The sequence below is a fragment of the Helianthus annuus genome, chromosome 11 (genome assembly GCF_002127325.2).
Source record: "Helianthus annuus cultivar XRQ/B chromosome 11, HanXRQr2.0-SUNRISE, whole genome shotgun sequence".
Taxonomy (NCBI): domain Eukaryota; kingdom Viridiplantae; phylum Streptophyta; class Magnoliopsida; order Asterales; family Asteraceae; genus Helianthus; species Helianthus annuus.
The window spans coordinates 6485615-6510968 of record NC_035443.2 but is presented as its reverse complement, the minus strand read 5'-3'; the positions used below and the strand labels follow the sequence as shown (position 1 = coordinate 6510968).

Genomic DNA, 25354 nt, shown 5'->3' with positions numbered 1-25354 from the left:
TATCTACATTGGCTTTCACTAACACGCATACGACATAAATTGTCAACCACATTGTTCAGTTAGACAACCTAACGTAATTCATAACATCATCCTTTACTAGCATGGTCATATATTATATATTTAGTACACATTCACTTCTTGATTGAAATTAAGTGATTAATAAAAACACATGGGGAGCATCGCCCGTTCAAGCACAACGTACAAGCTTCTAATGCATAATCTTGATCATCACATACATTCAACCCGAATTCTCTTTATGAATTTCCTCTAAGGCACATTATTCAAGTTAGTTTACTACCGACCTCGTCATTCCCCAATTCATTCATAAATGTCAAGCCCTTTGATAAAATTCTCATATCCTAATATCACTTGGGCATTTCATCAAACACTTGGTGTGCATGCCATCACTTAAGCCTATAGTACAAGTATTTTATGCATACTCTTCCTAGTTCATAACATAGATCATCAATTTCAACTAGAATCATATAACTTTTATGCCATTATCTAACAATAATTCATCATACCCACATAATACATCATTCTTTCAACAAGAATTAAACATAAATGGTGATTCAAGTCATCATCCTCACCATAACAAACGGGTTTCGCATCTAAACTTCAAATTAACACAAATCTTACATAACCCATGTTCTATATGATGTTTCTAACCCTTATACATAATCAGTTTCATATTATCTCACGGATTAGAGCATAACCCACTTCACCCATGATCACCAATCTTAAATTTAAAACATACCTTATGATCTCCTCATGTTGGTGATCATTAATCCATGCTCGGTTATAGATTTAAGCATCATTTAGCCTTTCAATTTGGATGATCTTTCATGTTTAGGGTTTGGAGTTCTTGAGAGCTCCTGAAGCTTCACGAACACACACGTATGTGTGTTTGTGTGTGTGTGTTGATCTTTTAATTAGTAAACAACTTTCATTTGTTTCCACTTTAGCCCCTCGGGTTTTCCTTTAAAACATAAATGACACTACCTTTCATTACTTAATACTTTTGACCATACCCTTAACTATGTTAAATAGCCTAGTTATTTATTTCATGACGTGTCATAAAGGAACATCCGACAAATATTAACATTCAGATTTTGGGGCGTTACAGTTTTGAACCAAAGCTGACTGAATGAGTTTGAGCCTTCCACCATGTCATATCAAACAATGATACAAATCTTAGGTCAATATCATTGCCGTAGGTTTGTGGGGGCGGGAGGGGGCGACCGACCCCCTGAACTTTTCACTCAGTGGTGGAGAGCATGTAGTTTTCGTATAGAAATTTTTTGGTATATACGTTTTTGGCCCTCAGTTTTATAGAAATTTTTTGTATATACGTCTTCGACCCCCGGGTCGGAAACTCAAGCTTCGTCACTGGTCAATATTACACCCGTTCGACTCCCAGTCGTGCTAGCGCGACTAGCCTAAGTGGAGTTTGTCAAGCCTAGTAGTACTACTCAAAATTATCTTGAGTGTGTGAGAACTTTCATGAATCATGATATGTGCTGCATTTAGTAAGCATGTGATATAAATGAATTACAAAAGTCTAAAAAGCCGCACCGCCATCAAAACAAGCTACCACCACATCACCACCACCAACATCTATACCCATATCAACCCCAATATCCACCACCTTCGGCCAACCTCCGCCCCACCGCAAACATCCCTACCACAAACACCACGAGAAACACTCTCACCATCAAAACCCACAACCACTCGACACCAAACACCACAACGGTCACCAGCACCCGCACCCAATGCTGCCCCGCCCTTTCATCATGACAACCAGACTCACTCATACACAACAAAGCATTATTCAATCCGTGTAATACACGAGATTCTAAACTATTTAGATATAATATAATATAATAAAGTATAATAATAAAGTATGGTTTTCAATAACGTGTTAGACAATATACTATTAATAGTAATCACATGTTATTATAGTATTAGTATTAATATTAATATTAATACTTGGTTGTTGGTTCCCTGAGTGCTTTTAAAGTTATAATAATATAAATAGTTATTTATGAATTTCAAAATACATTATATAAATAGAATTTGACTATTATATGTGCCACTTCACTTAACATCATAGCTAAAAGATAAATTTTGTTTCTTGTGAAATATTTAATTCACATTTATTAAATCATGTACAGATTGTCACCCTCTATAAATTTGATATTATTCCGAAGCATATATGCTAAGACAATATATTTGATATTATTCCAAAGCACATGCTAAGACAATAGTATAAGTTAGTGATTTGCACCCTTCACTCATACTAGAACTCTAAACCAATTTTATATCAGTTGGCTGAAAATGGCCATGGCTGTTGATGAGCTGCCGGAAGTCGATATTTCCGACTTCACCACCACTACTACCACCACCATTAGCACCACCAATAGCGCAACAACCCCTAAGGACGATCACTGCAGTAACTGGGATAGCTGGTCTCCGCTGGTCGACTTGGACGCTCTTTTGGTTGATCATGAAGAAGACTTCGGCGACCTATTCGAATCCGAAATCGACGAAGAAATTGACAATGTCGACGAAGATCAAAATCTTGCATGGGCCCATGCAATGTTGACAGAACCATCAGTCTCAGCTCTTTCGGACGACTCGAAAGGGCTGAGACTGGTCCATCCGTTGATGGCAGCAGTGGAGGCGTTAGATAATAAAAACCATGATTTGGTTCAAGTGATACTGGTTCGTCTCAAAGATTTAGTGTCTCCAAATGAAGGCACTAATATGGAAAGACTCGGGGCCCATTTCACTGACGCCTTATTTAACTTGCTTAAATTAGGCGTCAGTGAGGGTGATGGTGGTGAAATGGTGCAATATAAACAAAGCAAGCACCTTCGCCACCAACCCCACCTACCGACAGACATTCTGTCTGCATTCCAACTCTTACAAGACATGTCACCTACGTAAAGTTCGGGCATTTCACCGCTAACCAAGCAATCATCGAAGCAGTGACTCACGAACAACGAGTTCACATAATCGATTACGATATTATGGAAGGGATACAATGGGCGCCACTAATGCAAGCATTGATCTCCCGTAAAGACGGACAAGGATCACCCACCCTGTAACACCCTCAAAATACCACCTGCGGAAACCCCGCGAGGCGTGTTACTCATCAGAGTCTGAGCCACCAATCACATTGAACCAATAGTAAATACTAAAATAAAACATGCCATTAAAAGTCAAGATTAATTGTCAAACACAATATCAGTTCACAAGTGTTATGTAGCGGAAGCATATGATAAGTCTTTTAGTAAATTATTTCAAAATAAACTTAAAACCAATGTATCCATTATACGATCCAGTAGCTTCGATCCATGACCACTCCAGCACGCCCAGATAGCAAGTCCATGTTCCCATAGTTAACGACCTACAAGCATGCAACAAGTGTGTCAGACTACGCTGGTGAGTTCAAGGTTTGTACATGAGTTATGTTACCAGATATATGTTAATACGATTCACTGTTGTGTTACGTTGTTGCTCATGTTAGTTACCCTAGGGACGACGCCCTTACGTAACCGAGGAGTGTGCCTCTTAGCAACCCACTATGTTGTTCAGTTAGTTACCCTAGGGAAACCGCCCTTACGTAACCGAGGAGTGTGCCTCTAAACAACCATAGTGAAACCCAGATAATTAGTACCTAATAGCGCTATCAACTAATTACCCCCATTGCCCTCCAGGCAATAACCAAAACCGATTAAGTTGTTTACCCAATGTTTCCCGTCCAATGTTTACCAGTTGTCCCAAACCACCGGGACGCATGCTTGAGAAAATGCAATGAACTCACCTGGGGTTGCTCGGTATGATTCACACAGTTCAATTAAGTTATAGAGCGATTAACCGCGTCCTACCACAGTTATCGTACCAATCAGATTCGTATTCAAGTATTGCACACGTATTATAACAGGTTGTACAAGTATTCATCATCGTATAGGTATCAGCGTAAACAGTTACATAACAAGCATAGTCCAAGTGTTCAGCCCAATCAGTTGGGCTCGTAATAGTGTGCAGGCCCAATAACAAAGTGTACGTGTAATAAGGGCCTCGAGTCGAGACCGGAGGTCTCGGGTCGCAACGAAGGAAGTTTCGAGTCATATTGGTGTTGAGATTTCGAGTCGCAACCAAAGGAGGTTACGAGTCGCAACGGGACTCGCAACTGTGGTTTCGGCTTGTCATGGTCCGGTTTCGAGTCGCATCCTGACTCGCAACCGTGGTCTCGGCTCGTGCGGTTTGTGTGGTCTCGAGTCGCAACGGGACTCGCAATCACGGTTTCGACTCGCAACCGTGTTAAGTCTATCAAATTTGTACTCACTTTCCTGATTTCATGCACATGATTTCCGTGATATCAGCTAACATATTCGGCAGTTTCACAATCAGATCAAACACGATTTCAAACAGTTTCATTCGTATTCATATCATTATCAAGAACAGTTAATTCATCATCAACTAATCATACTATCGGTTCATCAAACTAGCCGATTCTACACTAGCATGCAACCTAGTCATGTGTATAACAAATCTGTGAGCATGTTATATAACAAATCCATTAGGTTATATGATCAATATTCAATTCTATTCACAAGAACATAACCATCTAGTATAATCATCATGTAACATCCGAAGGTGTGATATGCTAACCGAGAACACTAAAAATCATGAACCAAGCAATAGTGATATACTAACCGAGAGTGTGAAGTGATTAACTAGATCGCGATATGAGCCGAGATCCTAAGAACTTCGATGTTGATGTGTTGCCGTTGGGTTCCAAGGGAAAACGAGAGGGAGAGAGTTCTTTAGGGTTTGTGTGTGTTTGTGTTGTTGTAACAATGAGAGAACAAAACCCCCCCATAGTGTTTACATGTTTAAGAAAGGTGGGCCGACCCCTACTTGGGCCGTCCCCAAGGTCTCGAGTCCAACCGCATGGACCGAATGGGTTGTGTAGGCAAGTGGGTTGGAGTTTGGTCCGTTTATATCCGATGCACAATGTCACAAAAATCATAATCACATAACATTCAAGTTCACACAATCAGTTCAAATATTCACATAAGGTTCAAGCGAGTTATACTAGGTTAGGTTCAAAATACGAGTTGTCACAGTATCCCCAACTAAAAGGAAATTTCGTCCCGAAATTTGGTACGCACTTACTAACGTAAGCTATATAAGTTAAAGCTAGGTAGGTTACATCGTTTGCTGGTTTTCCTGGGGTGTCACATCCTCCCCAACTTGAATGGGAATTTCGTCCCGAAATTCGCTAGTTGCATCAACACTAGGTTCGCTAGGTTTTGACTGGTCTTCGGGGAACAAATGTGGATACTTAAGTTTCATCTGGTCCTCGCGTTCCCACGTGAACTCTGGACCACGTCTTGAGTTCCAACGAACTCTCACAATCGGTATACGGCTGTGTTTACGAACTTTAACTTCCCGATCCATAATCTCAATTGGTTCTTCGACAAACTGCAATTTGTCGTCTATCTTCAGCTCTTGAAATGGTACTACCAGTGTTTCATCAACCAAACACTTCTTTAGCTGCGATACGTGAAATACATCATGGACATTACCCAACTCAGCCGGTAATTCCAACCTGTAAGCCACCTTTCCAATTCGTTCTAGAATTTTGAACGGTCCCACATAACGAGGGTTTAGTTTGCCGCGTTTCCCAAAACGGTGAAACCTTTAACATAACGCGGTCATTAACTTCAAATTCCAACGGTTTACTACGCTTGTCAGCGTAGCTCTTCTGTCGGTCACGAGCTGCGGCCATACGGTTTCTGATCTGCACAATGCTTTCCGATGCTTCAAGAACAAACTCAGGGCCTGTGATCTGGCTATCACCCACCTCATGCCAACAGAGAGGTGAACGACATTTCCGTCCGTACAGTGCTTCGAACGGAGCTGCCTTAATACTTGAATGGTAGCTGTTGTTGTAGGAGAATTCTATCAACGGTAGGTGCTTCTCCCATCCTTTTCCAAAGTCGAGTACGCATGCCCGAAGCATATCTTCGAGTGTTTGGATGGTGCGCTCGCTTTGACCATCCGTCTGTGGGTGATAAGCGGTACTCATGTCGAGTTGGGAACCAAACGATTTATGCATAGACTGCCATAACTCTGAAGTGAAACGCAGATCACGGTCTGAAATGATAGAAGTTGGCACTCCATGCCTAGAAACCACTTCCTTAAGGTAGATTGCTGCCAATTGAGAAAACTTGTCTGTTTCCTTGATTGCTAAGAAGTGTGCTGATTTCGTGAGGCGATCAACAATCACCCAAATAGTGTCGTTCCCAGCCTGAGTTCTGGGTAATCCTGTCACGAAATCCATAGCGATCTGTTCCCACTTCCATGTGGGTATCTCTGGTTGCTGCAGTAGACCCGAGGGCTTTTGATGTTCTGCTTTGACTTTAGCACAGGTCAGACATTTGCTTACGTAGGTTGCTATATGAGCCTTCATGCTGGGCCACCAGTAGGTAGTTTTCAGGTCGTGGTACATCTTATCTGATCCAGGATGTACAGAGTAGCGTGATTTGTGTGCCTCTTCCATTACAAGTTCCCGTAAGTTGCCAAAGAGTGGAACCCAAATGCGTCCAGTTACGTAGTAGGCGTCGTCTCCCTTTTGTTCTAGTCGTTGTCTCGAGCCACGTAAAGCTTCAGCTCGAACATTCTCTGGTTTCAATGCTTCTAACTGAGCATCCCGTATCTGGGAAGGGAGATTGGACTGAATCGTGAGTTGCAATGCTCGCACGCGCCTAGGTGCATTATCCTTTCTGCTGAGGGCGTCAGCTACAACGTTCGCCTTGCCCGGATGGTACTTGATGGCACATTCATAATCGTTCAATAATTCCACCCATCGTCGTTGTCGCATATTCAACTCTTTCTGGTCGAAGATGTGCTGGAGACTTCTATGGTCGGTGTAGATGGTGCATTTGGTACCGTACAGATAGTGCCTCCAAATCTTCAACGCAAACACCACCGCTCCTAACTCCAAGTCGTGTGTCGTGTAGTTCTTCTCGTGCACCTTTAGCTGACGAGAAGCATAAGCTATCACCTTCTCGCGTTGCATCAACACACAACCGAGACCCTGAATCGAAGCATCACAATAAACCACAAAATCTTCGGTACCCTCTGGTAATGACAAGATCGGTGCACTGCAAAGTTTCTGCTTTAACAACTGGAAGGCCTCTTCCTGCTTCGTTCCCCAAGAGTACGCCGTGTTCTTCTGTGTTAGTGAGGTGAGAGGTTGCGCGATTTTCGAGAAGTCTTTAATGAACCTTCGATAATACCCTGCGAGACCAAGAAATTGTCGCACCTCAGACGGAGTCTTTGGTGCCGCCCAATTCTTTACCGCATCCACCTTCGCAGGATCCACATGTATCCCTTTCTCGTTAACAACATGCCCAAGGAAGTGTACTTCTCGAATCCAAAAGTCACACTTAGAAAATTTCGCATACAATTGTTCCCTTCTCAAAAGTTCCAAAATGAGACGTAGGTGGCGCTCGTGATCTTCCTTGTTCTTGGAATAGACTAAGATGTCGTCAATAAATACTATAACAAACTCGTCGAGATATGGCTTGCATACGCGGTTCATGAGATCCATGAAAACCGCGGGTGCATTGGTCAATCCAAACGGCATGACCAAAAACTCATAGTGTCCGTAGCGCGTTCGAAAAGCCGTCTTGGGAACATCCTCTTCCCTAACCCTTACCTGGTGATACCCCGATCTCAAGTCGATCTTGGAATAGAAACTTGACCCTTGCAGCTGGTCAAACAAGTCGTCGATGCGTGGTAACGGATAGCGGTTCTTAATGGTCACCTTGTTGAGTTCTCGATAGTCGATACACATACGGAATGACCCGTCTTTCTTCTTTACGAACAGAACTGGGGCTCCCCAAGGCGACGAACTGGGTCGAATGAAACCCCTATCCAATAACTCCTGCAGTTGATTGGACAGTTCCTGTAATTCTCCAGGTGCTAACCGGTAAGGAGCTCGAGCAATTGGAGCCGCTCCCGGTGCAAGATCAATCTGAAATTCTACTTGACGGTGAGGAGGTAACCCTGGTAGCTCCTCTGGGAATACATCCGCGAATTCTCGCACCACTGGTAGATCCTCGATCTTACTTTCTTCAGACTGAGCATTGGTAACTAGCGCTAACAGTGCAGGATACCCCTTTTGTAGATACTGTTGTGCACGCATGGCCGTGATAATCCCAGCCATCGTCCCACTACGATGCCCTTGAACTAACAGTGACTCTCTATCAGGGAGAGGAATACGCACAATCTTCTCCTTACATAGAATTTCTGCTTGGTGCTTAGACAACCAGTCCATGCCTACCACTATGTCAAAACTACCGAGCGTAACGGGAAGGAGGTCAATATCAAACACCTGACCCACGAGATCTAGTTTGCATCCAAAAAGGACATTTGAGGCTTCTATCGTCTTACCATCTGCTAGTTCTACTACCTGTTTAACCTCTAAGGGTGTTGGGGTTATCCCTAATCGTTGACTAAACTCTAGGGACACGTAACTCCAATCGGCACCCGAATCAAATAATACAGAAGCAATACGATCATTAACAGGAAACGTACCAGTTACAACGTTGTCGTCATTCCTGGCATCCCCTGCTCCAAGCTGAAACACTCTGCCCCGAGCACCATTACCCCCGTTGTTGCCGTTGTTGTTATTGTTGTTGTTCCCAGCATTGTTGTTATTCGGGCGGTTGTTGTCGTTAGCGTTCTGGTTTAACTGAGGGCAATCCCGCTTAAAGTGACCCTCGTCACCGCACTGATAGCACCCCTTTCTGAAACCCTGGTTTTGCTGGGGTGGTTGCCCCTGTTGTCTCTGGTTTTGCTGGTTCTGTTGCTGCTGGTGTTTGGGTTGTGAGGTCCTACAATCCCTGGCCTCATGGCCTGGCTTACCACACTTGTTACACGTCCGACCACACGGCCCCCAATGATGATAGCCACATTTGTTACACCGTGGCTTCCTCCCTGCATATGAACCCTGGCTGTGGCCACTTCCCTGGCCTTGATTGACAGAAGACGACTGGCTGACGTTGCGGTTGCTGTTGTCTGGCCTTTTCTGAGTCTGACCAGCACTGGATGCTTTGTCGTAGTCGCTCCACTTTCGTTTGTTATCATTGGCAGATGTAGTAGCAGTGGGTGTCGCAGCAGCAGTGGCTGAAATGCGCGGAGGTAACGAATCGCTTTCCACCTCTTGGTCCACAATCTTATGAGTCAGACGAACAATCTGTGTCAAATCATTGAGATGGGCTGCAGTGACCAAGCTCTTCACACGCGGAGGCAATCCTTTGATGAATAACTCAATCCTCCGGGACATAGGCCGAGACAAGTTCGGGCACATGTCGGCCAGTTCATACGATCGCTTCACATACGCTTCGACTTCAGATCCTACCATCTTCAAGTCGTAGTATTCGTTTTCCAACTTCTGGACCTCGTCCCGAGGACAGTACTCCTCCCTGATCAGTTCTTTAAAATCTTCCCAAGTTGTGGCATTCGCTGCCTCGATGCCCAACAACTGTACTTGGGCATTCCACCACGTTAGGGCACCATCAGCCAAGGTACCCGCAGCATATTTCACCCTGTCCCCAGCGGGACAGTTACAGATAGCGAACACAGACTCTGCTTTCTCGAACCATCTTAGAAGTCCCACAGCCCCTTCAGTCCCGGTGAAGGTCTGTGGCTTGCAGTCCATAAACATTTTGAATGTACACGCAGGCTGGTTAGGTTGAGGTTGCGCTTGTTGACCTAATTAACGGGAGGAAACACATTATAGGAATGAAAAGACGTGTACGTGGTATAAGAGTAAAGAGTACTTGGTACATTCCGTACCAGCTTGATAGGCTGCCAAAGCCTCAGCCACGCGGGTATTGATTAGGTCATTCAACTCAGCCTGAGTCATGTTGATGTTGCCACGTCCGTGTCCTCGTCCACTCATGTTTCTATAGTTGGGAATAAACCGATTTAGAAATCGAAACGAGATGGAAGTCAGGTGTCATACAGATATCTATATACTACCAAGTTTGCACATAGTAAGGCAGAACCCTTCTCACGCTCGATAAGCCTCACTGGAACTTGCATGCACCCCGCGTTATTATTAAGTGTGCACCCATAATAATAAGGCAATTTGCATGCTTATCTCAGTGCCTCTTAGCTTGCGTTCAAAGTTTCTTCCGTTCAAACAACACAACAGGTAGTATCACAAGTCTATGGTTCACATGAGTCGAAGAGTAGTGTCACACTATCAAGTCACTATGGTGTTAAACGTTTCAGTTCATATACGAGGTGGGTGTGTGACTGCTAAGCAAGTAATGTATAAAGTGAGAGAGACGAACCTTGCAATCTGGAGCTGAGTGTCATGATCGATTTTTGAAGTTGTTCGGTTATAGTCTAGTTTTACAAAACGTTTTAAAACCTAGTTCACTATAACCAGTGGCTCTGATACCAAACTGTAACACCCTCAAAATACCACCTGCTGAAACCCCGCGAGGCGTGTTACTCATCAGAGTCTGAGCCACCAATCACATTGAACCAATAGTAAATACTAAAATAAAACATGCCATTAAAAGTCAAGATTAATTGTCAAACACAATATCAGTTCACAAGTGTTATGTAGCGGAAGCATATGATAAGTCTTTTAGTAAATTATTTCAAAATAAACTTAAAACCAATGTATCCATTATACGATCCAGTAGCTTCGATCCATGACCACTCCAGCACGCCCAGATAGCAAGTCCATGTTCCCATAGTTAACGACCTACAAGCATGCAACAAGTGTGTCAGACTACGCTGGTGAGTTCAAGGTTTGTACATGAGTTATGTTACCAGATATATGTTAATACGATTCACTGTTGTGTTACGTTGTTGCTCATGTTAGTTACCCTAGGGACGACGCCCTTACGTAACCGAGGAGTGTGCCTCTTAGCAACCCACTATGTTGTTCAGTTAGTTACCCTAGGGAAACCGCCCTTACGTAACCGAGGAGTGTGCCTCTAAACAACCATAGTGAAACCCAGATAATTAGTACCTAATAGCGCTATCAACTAATTACCCCCATTGCCCTCCAGGCAATAACCAAAACCGATTAAGTTGTTTACCCAATGTTTCCCGTCCAATGTTTACCAGTTGTCCCAAACCACCGGGACGCATGCTTGAGAAAATGCAATGAACTCACCTGGGGTTGCTCGGTATGATTCACACAGTTCAATTAAGTTATAGAGCGATTAACCGCGTCCTACCACAGTTATCGTACCAATCAGATTCGTATTCAAGTATTGCACACGTATTATAACAGGTTGTACAAGTATTCATCATCGTATAGGTATCAGCGTAAACAGTTACATAACAAGCATAGTCCAAGTGTTCAGCCCAATCAGTTGGGCTCGTAATAGTGTGCAGGCCCAATAACAAAGTGTACGTGTAATAAGGGCCTCGAGTCGAGACCGGAGGTCTCGGGTCGCAACGAAGGAAGTTTCGAGTCATATTGGTGTTGAGATTTCGAGTCGCAACCAAAGGAGGTTACGAGTCGCAACGGGACTCGCAACTGTGGTTTCGGCTTGTCATGGTCCGGTTTCGAGTCGCATCCTGACTCGCAACCGTGGTCTCGGCTCGTGCGGTTTGTGTGGTCTCGAGTCGCAACGGGACTCGCAATCACGGTTTCGACTCGCAACCGTGTTAAGTCTATCAAATTTGTACTCACTTTCCTGATTTCATGCACATGATTTCCGTGATATCAGCTAACATATTCGGCAGTTTCACAATCAGATCAAACACGATTTCAAACAGTTTCATTCGTATTCATATCATTATCAAGAACAGTTAATTCATCATCAACTAATCATACTATCGGTTCATCAAACTAGCCGATTCTACACTAGCATGCAACCTAGTCATGTGTATAACAAATCTGTGAGCATGTTATATAACAAATCCATTAGGTTATATGATCAATATTCAATTCTATTCACAAGAACATAACCATCTAGTATAATCATCATGTAACATCCGAAGGTGTGATATGCTAACCGAGAACACTAAAAATCATGAACCAAGCAATAGTGATATACTAACCGAGAGTGTGAAGTGATTAACTAGATCGCGATATGAGCCGAGATCCTAAGAACTTCGATGTTGATGTGTTGCCGTTGGGTTCCAAGGGAAAACGAGAGGGAGAGAGTTCTTTAGGGTTTGTGTGTGTTTGTGTTGTTGTAACAATGAGAGAACAAAACCCCCCATAGTGTTTACATGTTTAAGAAAGGTGGGCCGACCCCTACTTGGGCCGTCCCCAAGGTCTCGAGTCCAACCGCATGGACCGAATGGGTTGTGTAGGCAAGTGGGTTGGAGTTTGGTCCGTTTATATCCGATGCACAATGTCACAAAAATCATAATCACATAACATTCAAGTTCACACAATCAGTTCAAATATTCACATAAGGTTCAAGCGAGTTATACTAGGTTAGGTTCAAAATACGAGTTGTCACACACCCCCCACCTCCGCATCACCGCCCTCTCACGTCCCGGAAGTGGCCGGAAATCCATATTCAACGTCCAAGAAACTGGGCGTCGGTTAACCGCTTTTGCGGCTTCAATCGGGCAACCTTTTACATTCCACCAATGCAAACTAGATACCGAAGAAACATTCAAACCGCCATCCGTAAAACTAGTAAGAGGAGAAGCTATCATCATCAACTGTATGTTACATCTTCCACATTTCAACCACCGATCACCAACATCGGTCGCTTCTTTTCTCACCGGATCCAAGAGCTTAAACCCGAGACTGGTGACACTTGTGGAGGAAGAGGGACAAGTTGAAGGCGGGTTCATGGGACGGTTCATGGACATGTTGCACCACTACTCGGCTATATACGAGTCGTTGGAAGCCGGGTTTCCAATGCAAGGGCGGGCTCGAGTGTTAGTGGAGCAGGTGTTCTTGGGTCCACGAATTGCGGGTTCGGTGGCGCGAGTGTATCGAGAAGAGGGTGGATCATGTGGTTCGTGGGGTGATTGGTTGAAGTCTGAAACCGGGTTCCAGCCAATGAACATAAGCTTCGCGAATCATTGTCAGGCGAAGTTGTTGTTGGGGTTGTTTAATGATGGTTATAGGGTGGAGGAACCTGCGAGTAACAAGCTTGTCTTAGGTTGGAAGTCTCGTCGTTTGCTTTCTGCTTCAATTTGGGGATATTACGCCCATGACATTATAGTCTAGTGGCATCTTGGAGGTGGGATAAAGCTTTGGGACCATTAGGTCAGACGAGGAGTCTTTATTGCGGATCAAACATGCGCAAGATGTGTATTAAGGGAGGAGTCAACTCATCATGTGTTGGTGGACTATTGGGTTGGAAAAGCAATTTGGTGGAGTATTTTTACTTGGATCAAAGTACCGTTTCCGAATGGTAATGATTCTATTCAACAAATGTGTGAGCTTATGGTAAATAATAAGGGTTCGAATAACTCGAAAAAGATAAGTGGAGGGATTATTCTGGTAGCGACATGGGAGATTTGGAAGGCGAGAAATGAAGCATATCTTTATTAACAACCACATTCATTTCGAGAGAACGACGGACACAGTCATGGAGACTTCGTTTTTTGGGTTTTCTAATAGATCTAATAATGTAACCGTTAATCGGGATTTAATTTTGTAATTTGGGGTTTAGTTTTTTTATGGCCTGAATAGAAAATAAAACAAGTTGGTCCAGAACAATAAAGTTACATTATAATATAGTATAAACTAGTAATCTTTTATGTTTATTTAAGGCAAAATTGCACTTTTCGTCCTTTATGTTTTGAAGTTTCTGCAGGCGTTGTCCTTTAAGTTAAAAAATTACACTCTATGTCCTTTATGTTTGCGACCTATAACGGGCGGTGTCCTTTCACCTAAACCTAGTTAACTTTTAACGTTAAATTCAAACATGAGGGACCTTTTATGTAGAAAAGTGAAACATTCAAACACAAAAACAGCCGCCATCTTCTCTGCAACTCCGGTCGGCAATTTCTCCAGATTCCGGCAACTCCGGCAACTCCGTGTCTTTCGCGATAAACATCATCTCCATCTTCTCCGGCCGCACCCCACGCTCATCCTACAACATCCCTCTCTCTCGTTCTCTCTTCTGGTTCAGGCAACGCCGGCGACGTAGCACCACCTCTGTCGTCACCACTCAAACCCGAACCAACTGAAACACCCAACCCTTGACCCGTGTTGACCAACCCTGCACCTGAACCCGACGAACCAGACCTGAATCGAACCGGAAAAAGGAGAAAAGAGAAGGAGGGTCTGCCGTCTTCCCCGCCGCCGCCGCAGACGACGGTGTCACTGCCGTCTTCGCTTCTGTGTCTCCGATCTCTCCCTCTCTGCTTCTCTCTCTCTCTCTTGCGGTTGTCGCCTCCGACACCCACCACCGATCGTGGTGGTGGTGGTTCGTTTCTGTTTCAGATGAGGGACGAGAGATGGGTGAGAGTGGGTTGTGCGTGTGAGGCGGTACAGGGTGAGGAGGTTGAGTGGGTGTGGCCGGAGGTGTGGCGCCGGAAAAACGCCAGGCGGAGGTGTGTCCGGTCACCGGACTTCCCTCTTCTCTCTCAAAGAGAATGAATATTGCACATATGGTCCCTGCTGTTAAGGAGCTTTACAAAGAGGGGTTTTAACATAAAAAAAGTTAACTGGGTTTAGGTGAAAGGACAGCGCCCGTTATAGGTTGCAAACATAAAGGACATAGAGTGTAATTTTTAAACTTAAAGGACAGCGCCTGCAGAAACTTCGAAACATAAAGGACGAAAAGTGCAATTTTGCCTTTATTTAATAACAAGTAACTTAACATCAAGATCATTGAAGAACAACATTGTTTCACATCAACAAATAATAAATTTCACCGTATGTTAACAGCATATCTAACTTTTTAAACGGTAAATTTCTTTTATTCCTGTCGTCTGTGGGACTTGAACCCAAGACCTCCCATCCCATGGTGTTTAACAGCATACCTATAACGTATAAAACCAATAACTTCTGCATATGTATAAATCCACACAATTAGGTCAGAAATTCAGAAACAACTAGCAATTTTCCATGTTTTAAACAACAGCAAGTAATAATCATTAAAATATCATATAATTTCAGGTTCGATAAATTAGAAATTCATGTAACAGTAGGGAGGTCGTTTGCAGCTTGAAGGTGAAGGGGGTCGTTTGCAGCTTGAATCGCAGGATTTCTGTACAGATGAGTGGCTGTTTTCCTAACACGTTTAGCAAACATGAAAGTTTTCATGTCTTTTGTACTAATGTGTTGTCCGGTTTATCACCGGCCCCGTTTTTGCATATATAATGTTTATATTCCACATTTATGAAAGTAGTCTAGTCTACGAGAAACATAAAGAGTTGTAGTAGTAGCTCATCTTGCATTCAAAGCTTCCAATGGCAATCTTCCTATAGGCATCAATGTTAATCTCTTCAAGAAAAAAAAACTTTGTTTTAGTGAAATTGATGATGACACTAACAATAATCCAAGTCCCATATAAATAATCATAATCTTGGTTACAAATCCAGATCTGTAATTAAATTTGACAATAATATGAAGTTGGAACAGATGCAAGCATGTATCTAAAATCAAACTAAAATAAAGTGATCTAAGTTCATTATATAGCATTATCCATCACCAGCAAACATAACTATGGAAGAAAAGTAAATACAGCGGTAAAAACCTAGATCTGTGATGGATACAAAGTAAAAAATAAAATGATAAAGAAAAAACTCACTTAAAAGCTTGATCTTGCAGCATTCGCCGGCGGTGCAGCCAGTGGCAGTGATCTACGAAGGTGCAGTTGATTGTGGTGGTCTACGGCGGTGCAGCTGACGGTAGCGGTGGCGACGGCGGCCGAGTGAGGTAAGAAGATGAGATGAAAAGGGTTATTGTGAGTGTGAAAGGGTTTGTAAAATGTGAAAAGGTTATTATGAGTTTGTAAAATGTAAAAACTAAGGCTATGGGGGTACGGTGTGCGTGGGTTTGGAGGCATGAGTTGACATGTGGAAAACTAACTCAAACTCACGTCTATAGGGTATGGTGGGGCTTGGGTTAGGGGGCATGAGATTGGTTTAGCCATTGAGAGCCCGTCATGTCACCTTGCTAGCCCACCTCACGCCCGGCTTCAAATCCAAGCCCCAAGGGCCACGCCTAAACCCACGCCCCAACCCAGCCCCCGGGGTGGTGGCTTGGGTGTTTTCAGCCAACCCACGCCCCAACCCAAGCCCCATACCCCATAGTCTAATAGTGTGGAAGGGGCTTGAAGATGGGGTATTGTGTGACACGTGAACAACGCGTCATAATGGGGGGTGGTTTTAAAACGGATAGTGTGACCGGGGGCGTGGAAACGTGGCTTTTTTCGACATGTATCACACACCTTTTGTATTATTTTATAATCTATCTATATACTATATAGTAAAAAAAAACAATAAAATGACACTTGTCATAATTCTAGACCATCTAGTATTACTTAATTGTAGATAATTATTACTTAATTTAAAGTATTAAATTTAATATATGCTTCAAACATTTAAGAAATTACGGATAAAGTTCCCTAAATTATTTTATTATTTATTTATATTAATTACTAGGTTATTATTATAGACCATCTACTCTTAATTAATTGTAGATACTTATTATTTAATTTAAATTATTAAATTTAATATTTGTTTCAAACATTTAATAAATTACGGATAAAGTTCCATAAATTATCTTATTATTTATTTATATTAATTACTATGTTAGAAATCTATAATATATATTTGATTTACGTTACGTTTTGATCCAATCGCAATGCAAGTATAGGACATATTGAGTTCAATCGGATACGTCAAAACGTGCGTTTTCATATGATTAACACATCACATAACGCTTGGACTAATCCCTTCGATATAAATTAATATAATGTAAATGATTTATTTATTTTATTAAACTAAATTAGTTAAGGATAGAACCTATTTCAAAAATGTTTATAAGGAGTAAACAAAAATATTATTCAATGTTTATTGGTTCTATACTTTTATTTCTGTGTTCAATTCTCAACTCAAATACGGTAATTACTATTTTTACATGACATTTATAAGAACCATCATCGCAATCACCCCATCCATCGTATATCGAGTATATCCGTTAGTTTTTTTTAAGATATTACTACACAAAATTACATTATGCAACTCGTGTAATACATGGGGTTTAAAAAAATATAACTTTTTTATTATGTAGTATATAAAATTAGATTTATTCAATACACGGAGTTTTTAAAAAATATAACTTTTTTATTATGTAGTATATAAAATTAGATTTATTCAATCCATATTATACATAGGGTTTATAAAGATATAACTTTTTATTGTTTGGTATATAATATTACACTAGCCTAAGATCCCGCGAGTTTCGCGGGTGGCTCAACACAAACATATAATATATACCGGAAATGAGATAAACTTTGTAATGAAAGAACTTTTCAATATAAACGTATAAAAATATGATTTTCTCACTTAGGTAAATACGTTTTGATTCATTTTTTATAGGTATTGAGATGTTATTGTACAAATGATTTTATAGCAATTTTTAGAACCCGGATAGATTTCATTTTTTTAATTATTTTTTATAACTTTGGTTATTTGATATATATTTTATTAAATAAAGCATTTTAACCAGTTTTGACCTTAACATATATTGAGCAGAACACATATTGACATGATTTGGTTTTTAGAACCCGTTTTGACTTACCCGAACCAAATTAGGATTGTTTAAAATCAACCAGTGAGTTTACCGGTTTTGACCTAAGTCATATTGGACTTGTCTAAAATCAATATGTTCTAACCCATACCTATTTTCATCATAACCCATTGAGACCAGAACCAAATCATACCTGTTTTAAAGTGACCCCGACCCATTATCCAACCCGTCGGTTTCTCTTCACTGGTTACACAATGCTAATAATATAATTTATAAGTTCGTACATGATATTTTGAAATGAAAGAATCTTTGATATCTCAGCAAAATACGAATTGAGTAACAACAAACTTTATAATTCATAATTTCGTATATGAATTACATATTACACATAATAAGAAAAAAATGAAATTACATTAATATTACATAAAATAAGTAAAAGTTAAATTAAGTTACATTACATTTTATATTACATTACATAAGCATGAACTCTCTATTGACCAAGTCCTAAATTGGTTACCTGATTAGATCGCACAATAACCTTCCAAGTGGGTCTGCAACTTTTGTTTATCAAGATTCACAATTGTTTCTTGATCTAAACTTTTAAATTACTTGTTCAGATATTCTTGTTCATTTGATCTAGCCATATATACTGCACTTTAGTCTCTTTTAACAACATCATCAGAGATTCAGAGTCATCAAACATATATATGAAACTTAACGGACATCACCCTTGAACTCTTGTTTAAAACCTTGAAAACAATACCTTGACTGATGTGCTTGAGCCCATCCCAAACTAATCCTGCATACCGAGATTTTACTTCATGAAAGACAATAAAAATAGTAAAAAGATTGAAAGGATTAAATGTCGTGAGTCTGGCCAAATGAAGGATCGGATTGACCCGACAGTTCTCATAAAATAATTAGATTGGTTAAATATGAGGACAAAAGCTTAATTAACACAATACCAATCTAATATTTCGAAGACACATATTTATAAGATTGCATCATGTATGCATTAAGTACACTTTGGCCGGCTTTTGCCTCTCATCTTAGTAGAAGGCTGCAAGTTAACGGGCTGATCGGTCAACTTCCCCATGCAACCATTGTTCCAAATTTCATTGTCAAGATACTGATACACAAGCAACTTGCATGAGACCGTGTAGATTGAGTTGTTTATATTTAACTAATCAAATGGGTTAAAGCTAAAATATTTAACAATAGAGCAAACGGGTCAGAAGTCATCTGAAATGTATTTTAATGTATAAACACTCTTAAATTAATTTTTTGAAAAAATTGATTTAATCATATATAATCATTAGTTATTTTAAAATATTAAGGTGTTTTCGAGTCAACCCAACCGGTTTAACTTGTGCCTAACAACTTGCTTGCATTTGGCATGTTACCCAACTTGTTTAACCCAATTCTATTTGCCACCCTTTAGATGAAAATCAGCCCATGATGTAAGCCATATACCTTTTAGCACCATCTGCACAAAATCTAATAAGAACCCCAAGGTTTTTGTGTCTTTGCTGCAGATCGAGGGCATAAACAGGTGGCAAACCAAACCTGTTTCGCTGGTAAGGGTCTGCGATGCACAATCGCCCACAAATAAACAAATGTAATCTTTGGGACTGCCTTCCAAACAACAAAAACCAATTAACTAATACATATTATTCTTTTTAGTCCTATTTGACACAATATAAAAATAAAATATGCAACTTCTCAACAATGTGCTTATGGTAAACCCATCATTTGTAGACAAATAAAAAATATTACCTTCAATTGAGCATCAGAAGTTAGTACAGGAGGCCTAGGATTATTAGCCATGAACTCACCCCCAATTTGTTTGACAAACAGGCTGGGTTGGTGTCCATCATCATCATCATCAATGTCTCATCACTATCTCTTGCCAACAATTACAAAGTGAAAAAAAAATCACAAAAACTATTGAGATCTGTATGTATACTTACTTAACATCGAATAAAAAAACGTAAAGACTTCAAACCTTTGAGATCATCAACTTTTCAGCATCAATAAATGCACTCTTCCCCAAAAGAAGCCTTTTTGCAAGATCCTTTTTGTAGAATGCTTCAAACACATCTTTACCCTATATTACAAAATTATACATAAAAAATAGATTAAATTTTTAACTGAATATAAAAGGAGCAAGTATCTTTAAAAAATACTGCAATTTTACAGGTACCTGTATGAATCTGAACAAAACCAAAACTTTATCAAGAGTGCCCTCCAATTCTTCCTCAGATGTACCCTTATTAACAACACGTAGTTTCTCGTCCAAAAACTTTGCAATCAGTTCAGCAGGGCGGTTCTGAAGATATCATAATAATACTCTGTTAGTTACACAAACATCATGCATATTTATATATATACATATCGACAGCAAGCAATACCGGTTAAAGAACAATTCAGTGGTTATCATCATCTTTGTTGTTCGAAGATTGTGGCGGAGGATCGGAAAGTGACGCAAGCAAATTCAAATGTCCATGAGTTATCGGCAAATGATTCCCAACCCTAGCCGCCGACGCCTCTCCCATCGACTGCTGAATAAACCTCCCTTGTGCAACAGCCATTATCTGCCCCTTTTCCTGTGGTTTTCTGGTTGATTTTGAGAAAGAGAGAGATATCAGTGGTCGATTTCATGATCAATGCTTGCATTCTTTATACCCCAAAACTGAGATCTGGTTCAAGTGAGGAGAAAAGATCAAATTACCTGTGTCAAAGTTGTCGGTGAGAAGAATCGGTCGGCAGACGGAGGAGAAACACAGTTGGGTTGTTGGATTTTCCTATATTGTCTTCTAAAAAGATCAAATCAGAGATAATGAAGTCGATTTAGGTTTAGGTTGAGGGAGTGAGCAACATGGTTCCTGAGGAGAAGAAAAAGCGACAGGATGAGATTTAGGGTTTTCTGAAAAGTCGCCATAGAGTAGATTATTAGGGTTTGAAGGTGAGCGGATGAAAGAATAGGAGCGTGTGAGGGAAAAGATAATAGAACAATTGCCGCTCAAATCAATATTGAGAGGAGTATTCACTTGCCAGGTGGCAATTAGTGGATTAAAATTATGCCAAGTGGCACCAAAATGTATTGTTTTAATATACATAATAGATGTGTTCAACCCGTATAACACATGAGATTCTTAAAAATGTAACTTTTTTCATAATTTAGTTATATAAAATTAAATTTACTCAACCCGTACAATACACGGGGTTCTCAAAGATATAACTTTTTTTATTATTTAATATATAAAAGTACATTTATTCAACCAGTGTAATACACGGGGTTCTAACCAAGTTATATCTTAATAATTGAAACAAATATCGAGCATTTTCAACATTTCAACAATATTTTTAGAACTAATAAATTAAGACCACTGTTATTTAAATAAAACTTGGGTTTAAGTCGATTATACAGTTTGTCTTCTAATCGATGGTTCAAATGCTTTCATATTTACAAACTTGACAAACATCACAAGTTTTGATCATACGTAAAACAAAATTTTGTTCGGATATCAGAAAAGTGTCTTAAAATATTGTTTTATAATTGTTAAATTTTCATTATTAACTATTTGATATTTTATTTACTTAACCCGTGTAATACCGGGGTTACAAAACAGTTAAAATTATATAAAATCTATTAAAACTTATAAGGTTGTTCCCATTGATGACCCAAACATGAGTTGGGTTGTTGAAATCACTTAAAGAAAAAGCAAAATACAAGAAAAATGGACAACCTGGTCGATCCAACAACCTGGGTTGCAACCAAGGTTGATGATTTCCTATGCCACGTGTCACAACAAGAGTGGACATCACTATTATTTTCTTTTTTTTTTGTTTGTTAACAACGAGTTAACGCAACCCGCGCGTTGCGGCGGGATATTAATTATGAATGATTTAGTATCACTATATTGGTTAAAATTCGTAAGTTTCTAAACATTAGTTTGAATTTATTTTATCCCTTGCCTCCAAAACAATGACAACAACGAAATCTTATGCCACTATTGGGTTTATATAGTCGAAACACACATAACTATGACTTCGAATTGTAAACAAACTAAATAACTTAAATGATAAAAATAAATCAAATATGAATTGTAAACAAACTAAATAACTTAAACTGGCAAGGAAACATATTGTTACTTGAATAATTCATAGGATAAAATGGAATCAATAGAATATATCATGGGAGACATGAGAACCCCAACCCTTATTCAGCCCATTTTGCAGATTTTCACGGTAATCTTCCCAGCCTAGCTCCTTCATTGTGAATGCATCTTCTCATAACCATAATCCTTACACCACTTTTCTATATCTTCGCTTGTTTCAAACTCCTTATAGGTGTAATTCCTATCTGATAAGCAATGCACCAAAACCTGTAACCTACGACAGCAAGAGGTACTCCGGGTTAAGCCTGACGACTCGTTCCTATAGTTCAAATAGGATATGTTAAATGACCCCTTTGATGTTCGAACAGTCCCGATGATGAGATGAGATGTTCTGATTGAAAATTTCATCAAGAAAAGAGGACATAGCGGTGGATTTGGGATTGTTGAGAAGGCAAGGTTAGGGTAAGGAGGACAAACCAACTATGACGGTGTGATTGAGATGATTGTATCAACTATTGTGTAACTGGAACTTATCGCTTATAACATTCCACGAACAGTTTGAGACGCCAGTACTTTGATTAGGTCTTTTCTTTTCTTGTCTCCAATTATAGTATATTATCAATCACAAACAATGAAAGCAAACGCACGACGAATAATGAAAGCAAACCTTGAAATTTCTTTGATCAAAAGTGACACCGATTTTGCTGGAGCACGCATTGCTCTGCGTGACCGTTTTGTATAGCATGTGGTGCACTACCACCATCTTCACGATCACAAAAATAGATCTGAAACAAATGCTGATGGTAAATATTTTCTTAAAGAAACAAAACAACAAACATTCAGTTAATACACACTCTTAGTATCAACATCAATTAGTGGATAACAATTCACAAAAAGCACCATACACATATCTATACTTGTAAAATACACACCGATATATGCAAATAAACACATAAATTTACAATTAATGTGCACACATATGTGGCAACTTTTTGCTAGAAGTTTGAGAAAGATAAATTGCATAGCAATGAACGCATCAACCTTATATACCCTTAGAGAGTTTACCAATAAACTATTTTGTTGAATAGGGGTGTGTATTAATCTTAATATGACTATCAAATATTGCTTAATATTAACTCCCAGGAAATTAAGCGTGTACCTTAACCCACATATTTTTCGGTTAATTCAAATCCGGTGCGAATTCATATTTAGTTTCAAAAGTTTCAAATTCGAATAAAATGTTTTGAATAATTCAAAAACGAACTTGATAAACATGTCAATAAAAAATATATATACAATGAAATTGTTTTCATATTATACACATTTAAATCTCAGTTTGTTTTAATGGTATATTATAACATCACTGAATATGTAGAAATTTAGGGGGATAAACCAAAAATATAAAATTTCACTAACATAACATTTTAAACTACATATTAGCTATATTTCACGAATTTGAGATAACCATGACGTGCAATGCATGTGCCCCAATTTTGAGTTTAAATTTGGTAGGAAAAAAAACATCTAGATTGAATTGGAGAGAAAATCAAACATATGAACTTATGCAAATACACTCAAACTCAACATATTTTTCAAAGAATGAAACTTTGATAATATATATACCTCCTCAAATTCCTCCAATAGATGCTTCATCGGTGTTTCATCGTTTTGGAAACATAGTTCACCATAAGGATATGACAATCAACAGAAAACAATTAGAACAAAAAAAAAACCCACGAAAAAAGGACAATTATTGAAGAGAAAAAGTAAAAACTCATGTTCATCTTCTCTGTCACCGTTGATTTGTTCCCCGTTCCAATAAAATGCTCTTGAAAATAAAAAATGGAACGATGACATACAAATACATGATTATTCAAGTTAGATTTATAGATTTTGTATAAAACCATAAACAGAAGAATCAAACAACAACTTCAAACACGTTGGATTTGACTGAGAAAAAAAATGAAGCACGTTACCTTATGTGACTCGGCAGATTAAAATGGCGATTCGTGAGACGAAAAGAGCGACGACAATTCGTGCGTAGATGAATAAAAGAAGAGAACGGTTGAAGACGAAGAATGAAAACGCGGTCAATTTAATGGGGAAACGGTGGCGGTGAAGATTGTTAATGACGGTTACGAACTTGGGAGATCACATACCGAAACAAATCATTCCCTAAATATAATCTTAAAACATTGGCAGAGGAAATCTGATACTTTTATATGATCTACATGTGCATAAATCATAATTCCAATAATATAATACATTTATTAACCAAGAAAATTACATTTTCAAACAAATTATTCCACAAACTTTGCAACAGAGGAAACCTGAAACCCTAACTTAATTTACTTATTGATCAACTCAGGATTCCAATGACTGAAATTTATCATTAACTACCGAGATCACATCTTCAAACAGCCTATTCTCAAAAAAATGAAACAACGAAACTGAAACCCTAATTTAATCTAGGTGTTCATAAACTCACAATTTGAGTGACTTAAATTCATCATTAATTACACATCTCCAAACAACTTATTACACAAAAACTACAACAAACGAAAATAAAACCCAAATTGACAATGATATTAAGATTTTGCATAACATTAGGGTTCAAGCCAAGAAAAAGAACAGAATATCGAAAAAAAATACTGTGAAACGTAACGTGATGATAAACGGAGATACCGCGAGTATCACCGCCGGTGTACTTGAGGCGGCCATCGGGAGGGCGGGGAGGATCTTGCCGCCATGACTGCAAATAAACTTCACGCGGTCTGGTGCCGGATTCGGATCTGGAACTATCAGAATTCGATTCATCATCAGTGCAAACATATGACGATCGGTAATAAAAGCGAGAGAGAATCAGCCAGAGAGGATATACGAAACTTCTGTAGTATATGAGAAAACTGAAATAGAAACACAAAAACTTTTGAACATCGGATGTATATGATGGTAGGGAAAACTGAAAGGGGGTGTCGTTCATGTTTATATTGACGCAACGGTTGAGTGCCGGTATGAATATTGGTTGGTAAATGTATAAGGGTATAATTATTTTTAAACTGGAAGGAGCACCCGCCGCGTTGCGGTCGGGGTTCAACTTCATATCAGACGTTTGAGTAACCCAGTTTTAGAAAGTAAAATACATCAACCAAGGTAAGGTCTGAGAATGGAAAGATGTAGATAGTCTTACCTCTACATCGTAGAAATAAAGAGCCTGCTTCCAGTGAGACCCCGTTCGATAGTAGTTTTGCATCAAGCCTTGGACATGAGGCACAAAACACTCAGCAATTGGGACAAAAACCAATTAGTGCATGTACCCCCTGTCTTTCGGCTATCAACGCCACCACATGATGCATGATTAACCGCCCCTCGCTTTTTAACATTATTTTCACGAAATTAGTAAAATAACAGAAATTAACCGACCCATGGTTTCTTCAAAACAACCATAAATATTTCAATACAAATGGTACAAACAATAATGCAAACATATATTACT

General features: G+C 39.6%; 1 protein-coding gene, 2 long non-coding RNA genes and 1 pseudogene across 15 annotated transcripts; 1 reads left to right on the top strand and 3 right to left on the bottom strand.

Annotated features, from left to right (window-relative positions):
• Positions 1 to 2337: 2337 nt before the first annotated feature.
• LOC110889374 lies at positions 2338 to 13538 on the top strand (annotated as a pseudogene).
• A 1486-nt stretch (positions 13539 to 15024) lies between these two features.
• Positions 15025 to 15990, bottom strand: LOC110889375. Its single transcript, XR_002563555.2, has 2 exons — positions 15792 to 15990; positions 15025 to 15484 (listed from the first exon to the last, which is right to left on the bottom strand). It is a non-coding gene; the product is annotated as an uncharacterized LOC110889375 (long non-coding RNA).
• A 2079-nt stretch (positions 15991 to 18069) lies between these two features.
• Positions 18070 to 20755, bottom strand: LOC118483859. 11 transcript variants are annotated; one of them, XR_004871944.1, is made up of 6 exons: positions 20469 to 20752; positions 20149 to 20353; positions 19941 to 20066; positions 19514 to 19844; positions 19211 to 19322; positions 18070 to 18866 (listed from the first exon to the last, which is right to left on the bottom strand). It is a non-coding gene; the product is annotated as an uncharacterized LOC118483859 (long non-coding RNA). The 11 variants fall into 11 exon arrangements; XR_004871939.1 differs by having other exon boundaries at positions 18070 to 19322; positions 19514 to 19640; positions 19743 to 19844; XR_004871941.1 differs by having other exon boundaries at positions 18070 to 19322; positions 19514 to 19636; positions 19743 to 19844.
• A 1074-nt stretch (positions 20756 to 21829) lies between these two features.
• LOC110889373 lies at positions 21830 to 24854 on the bottom strand. Of its 3 annotated transcripts, none has more exons than XR_004871933.1 (4): positions 24544 to 24853; positions 23482 to 23505; positions 22526 to 22643; positions 21830 to 22132 (listed from the first exon to the last, which is right to left on the bottom strand). XR_004871933.1 is itself a non-coding variant. In XM_035979515.1 (4 exons), the coding sequence occupies exons 1-4, from the start codon at positions 24688 to 24690 to the stop codon at positions 22100 to 22102; spliced, it is 351 nt and encodes a 116-aa protein (XP_035835408.1). In that variant the 5' UTR covers positions 24691 to 24854; the 3' UTR covers positions 21830 to 22099. The 3 variants fall into 3 exon arrangements, 1 of the variants encoding a protein (XP_035835408.1); XM_035979515.1 differs by having other exon boundaries at positions 22526 to 22672; positions 24544 to 24854; XR_004871932.1 differs by lacking the exon at positions 23482 to 23505 and having other exon boundaries at positions 24544 to 24850.
• Positions 24855 to 25354: the final 500 nt, after the last annotated feature.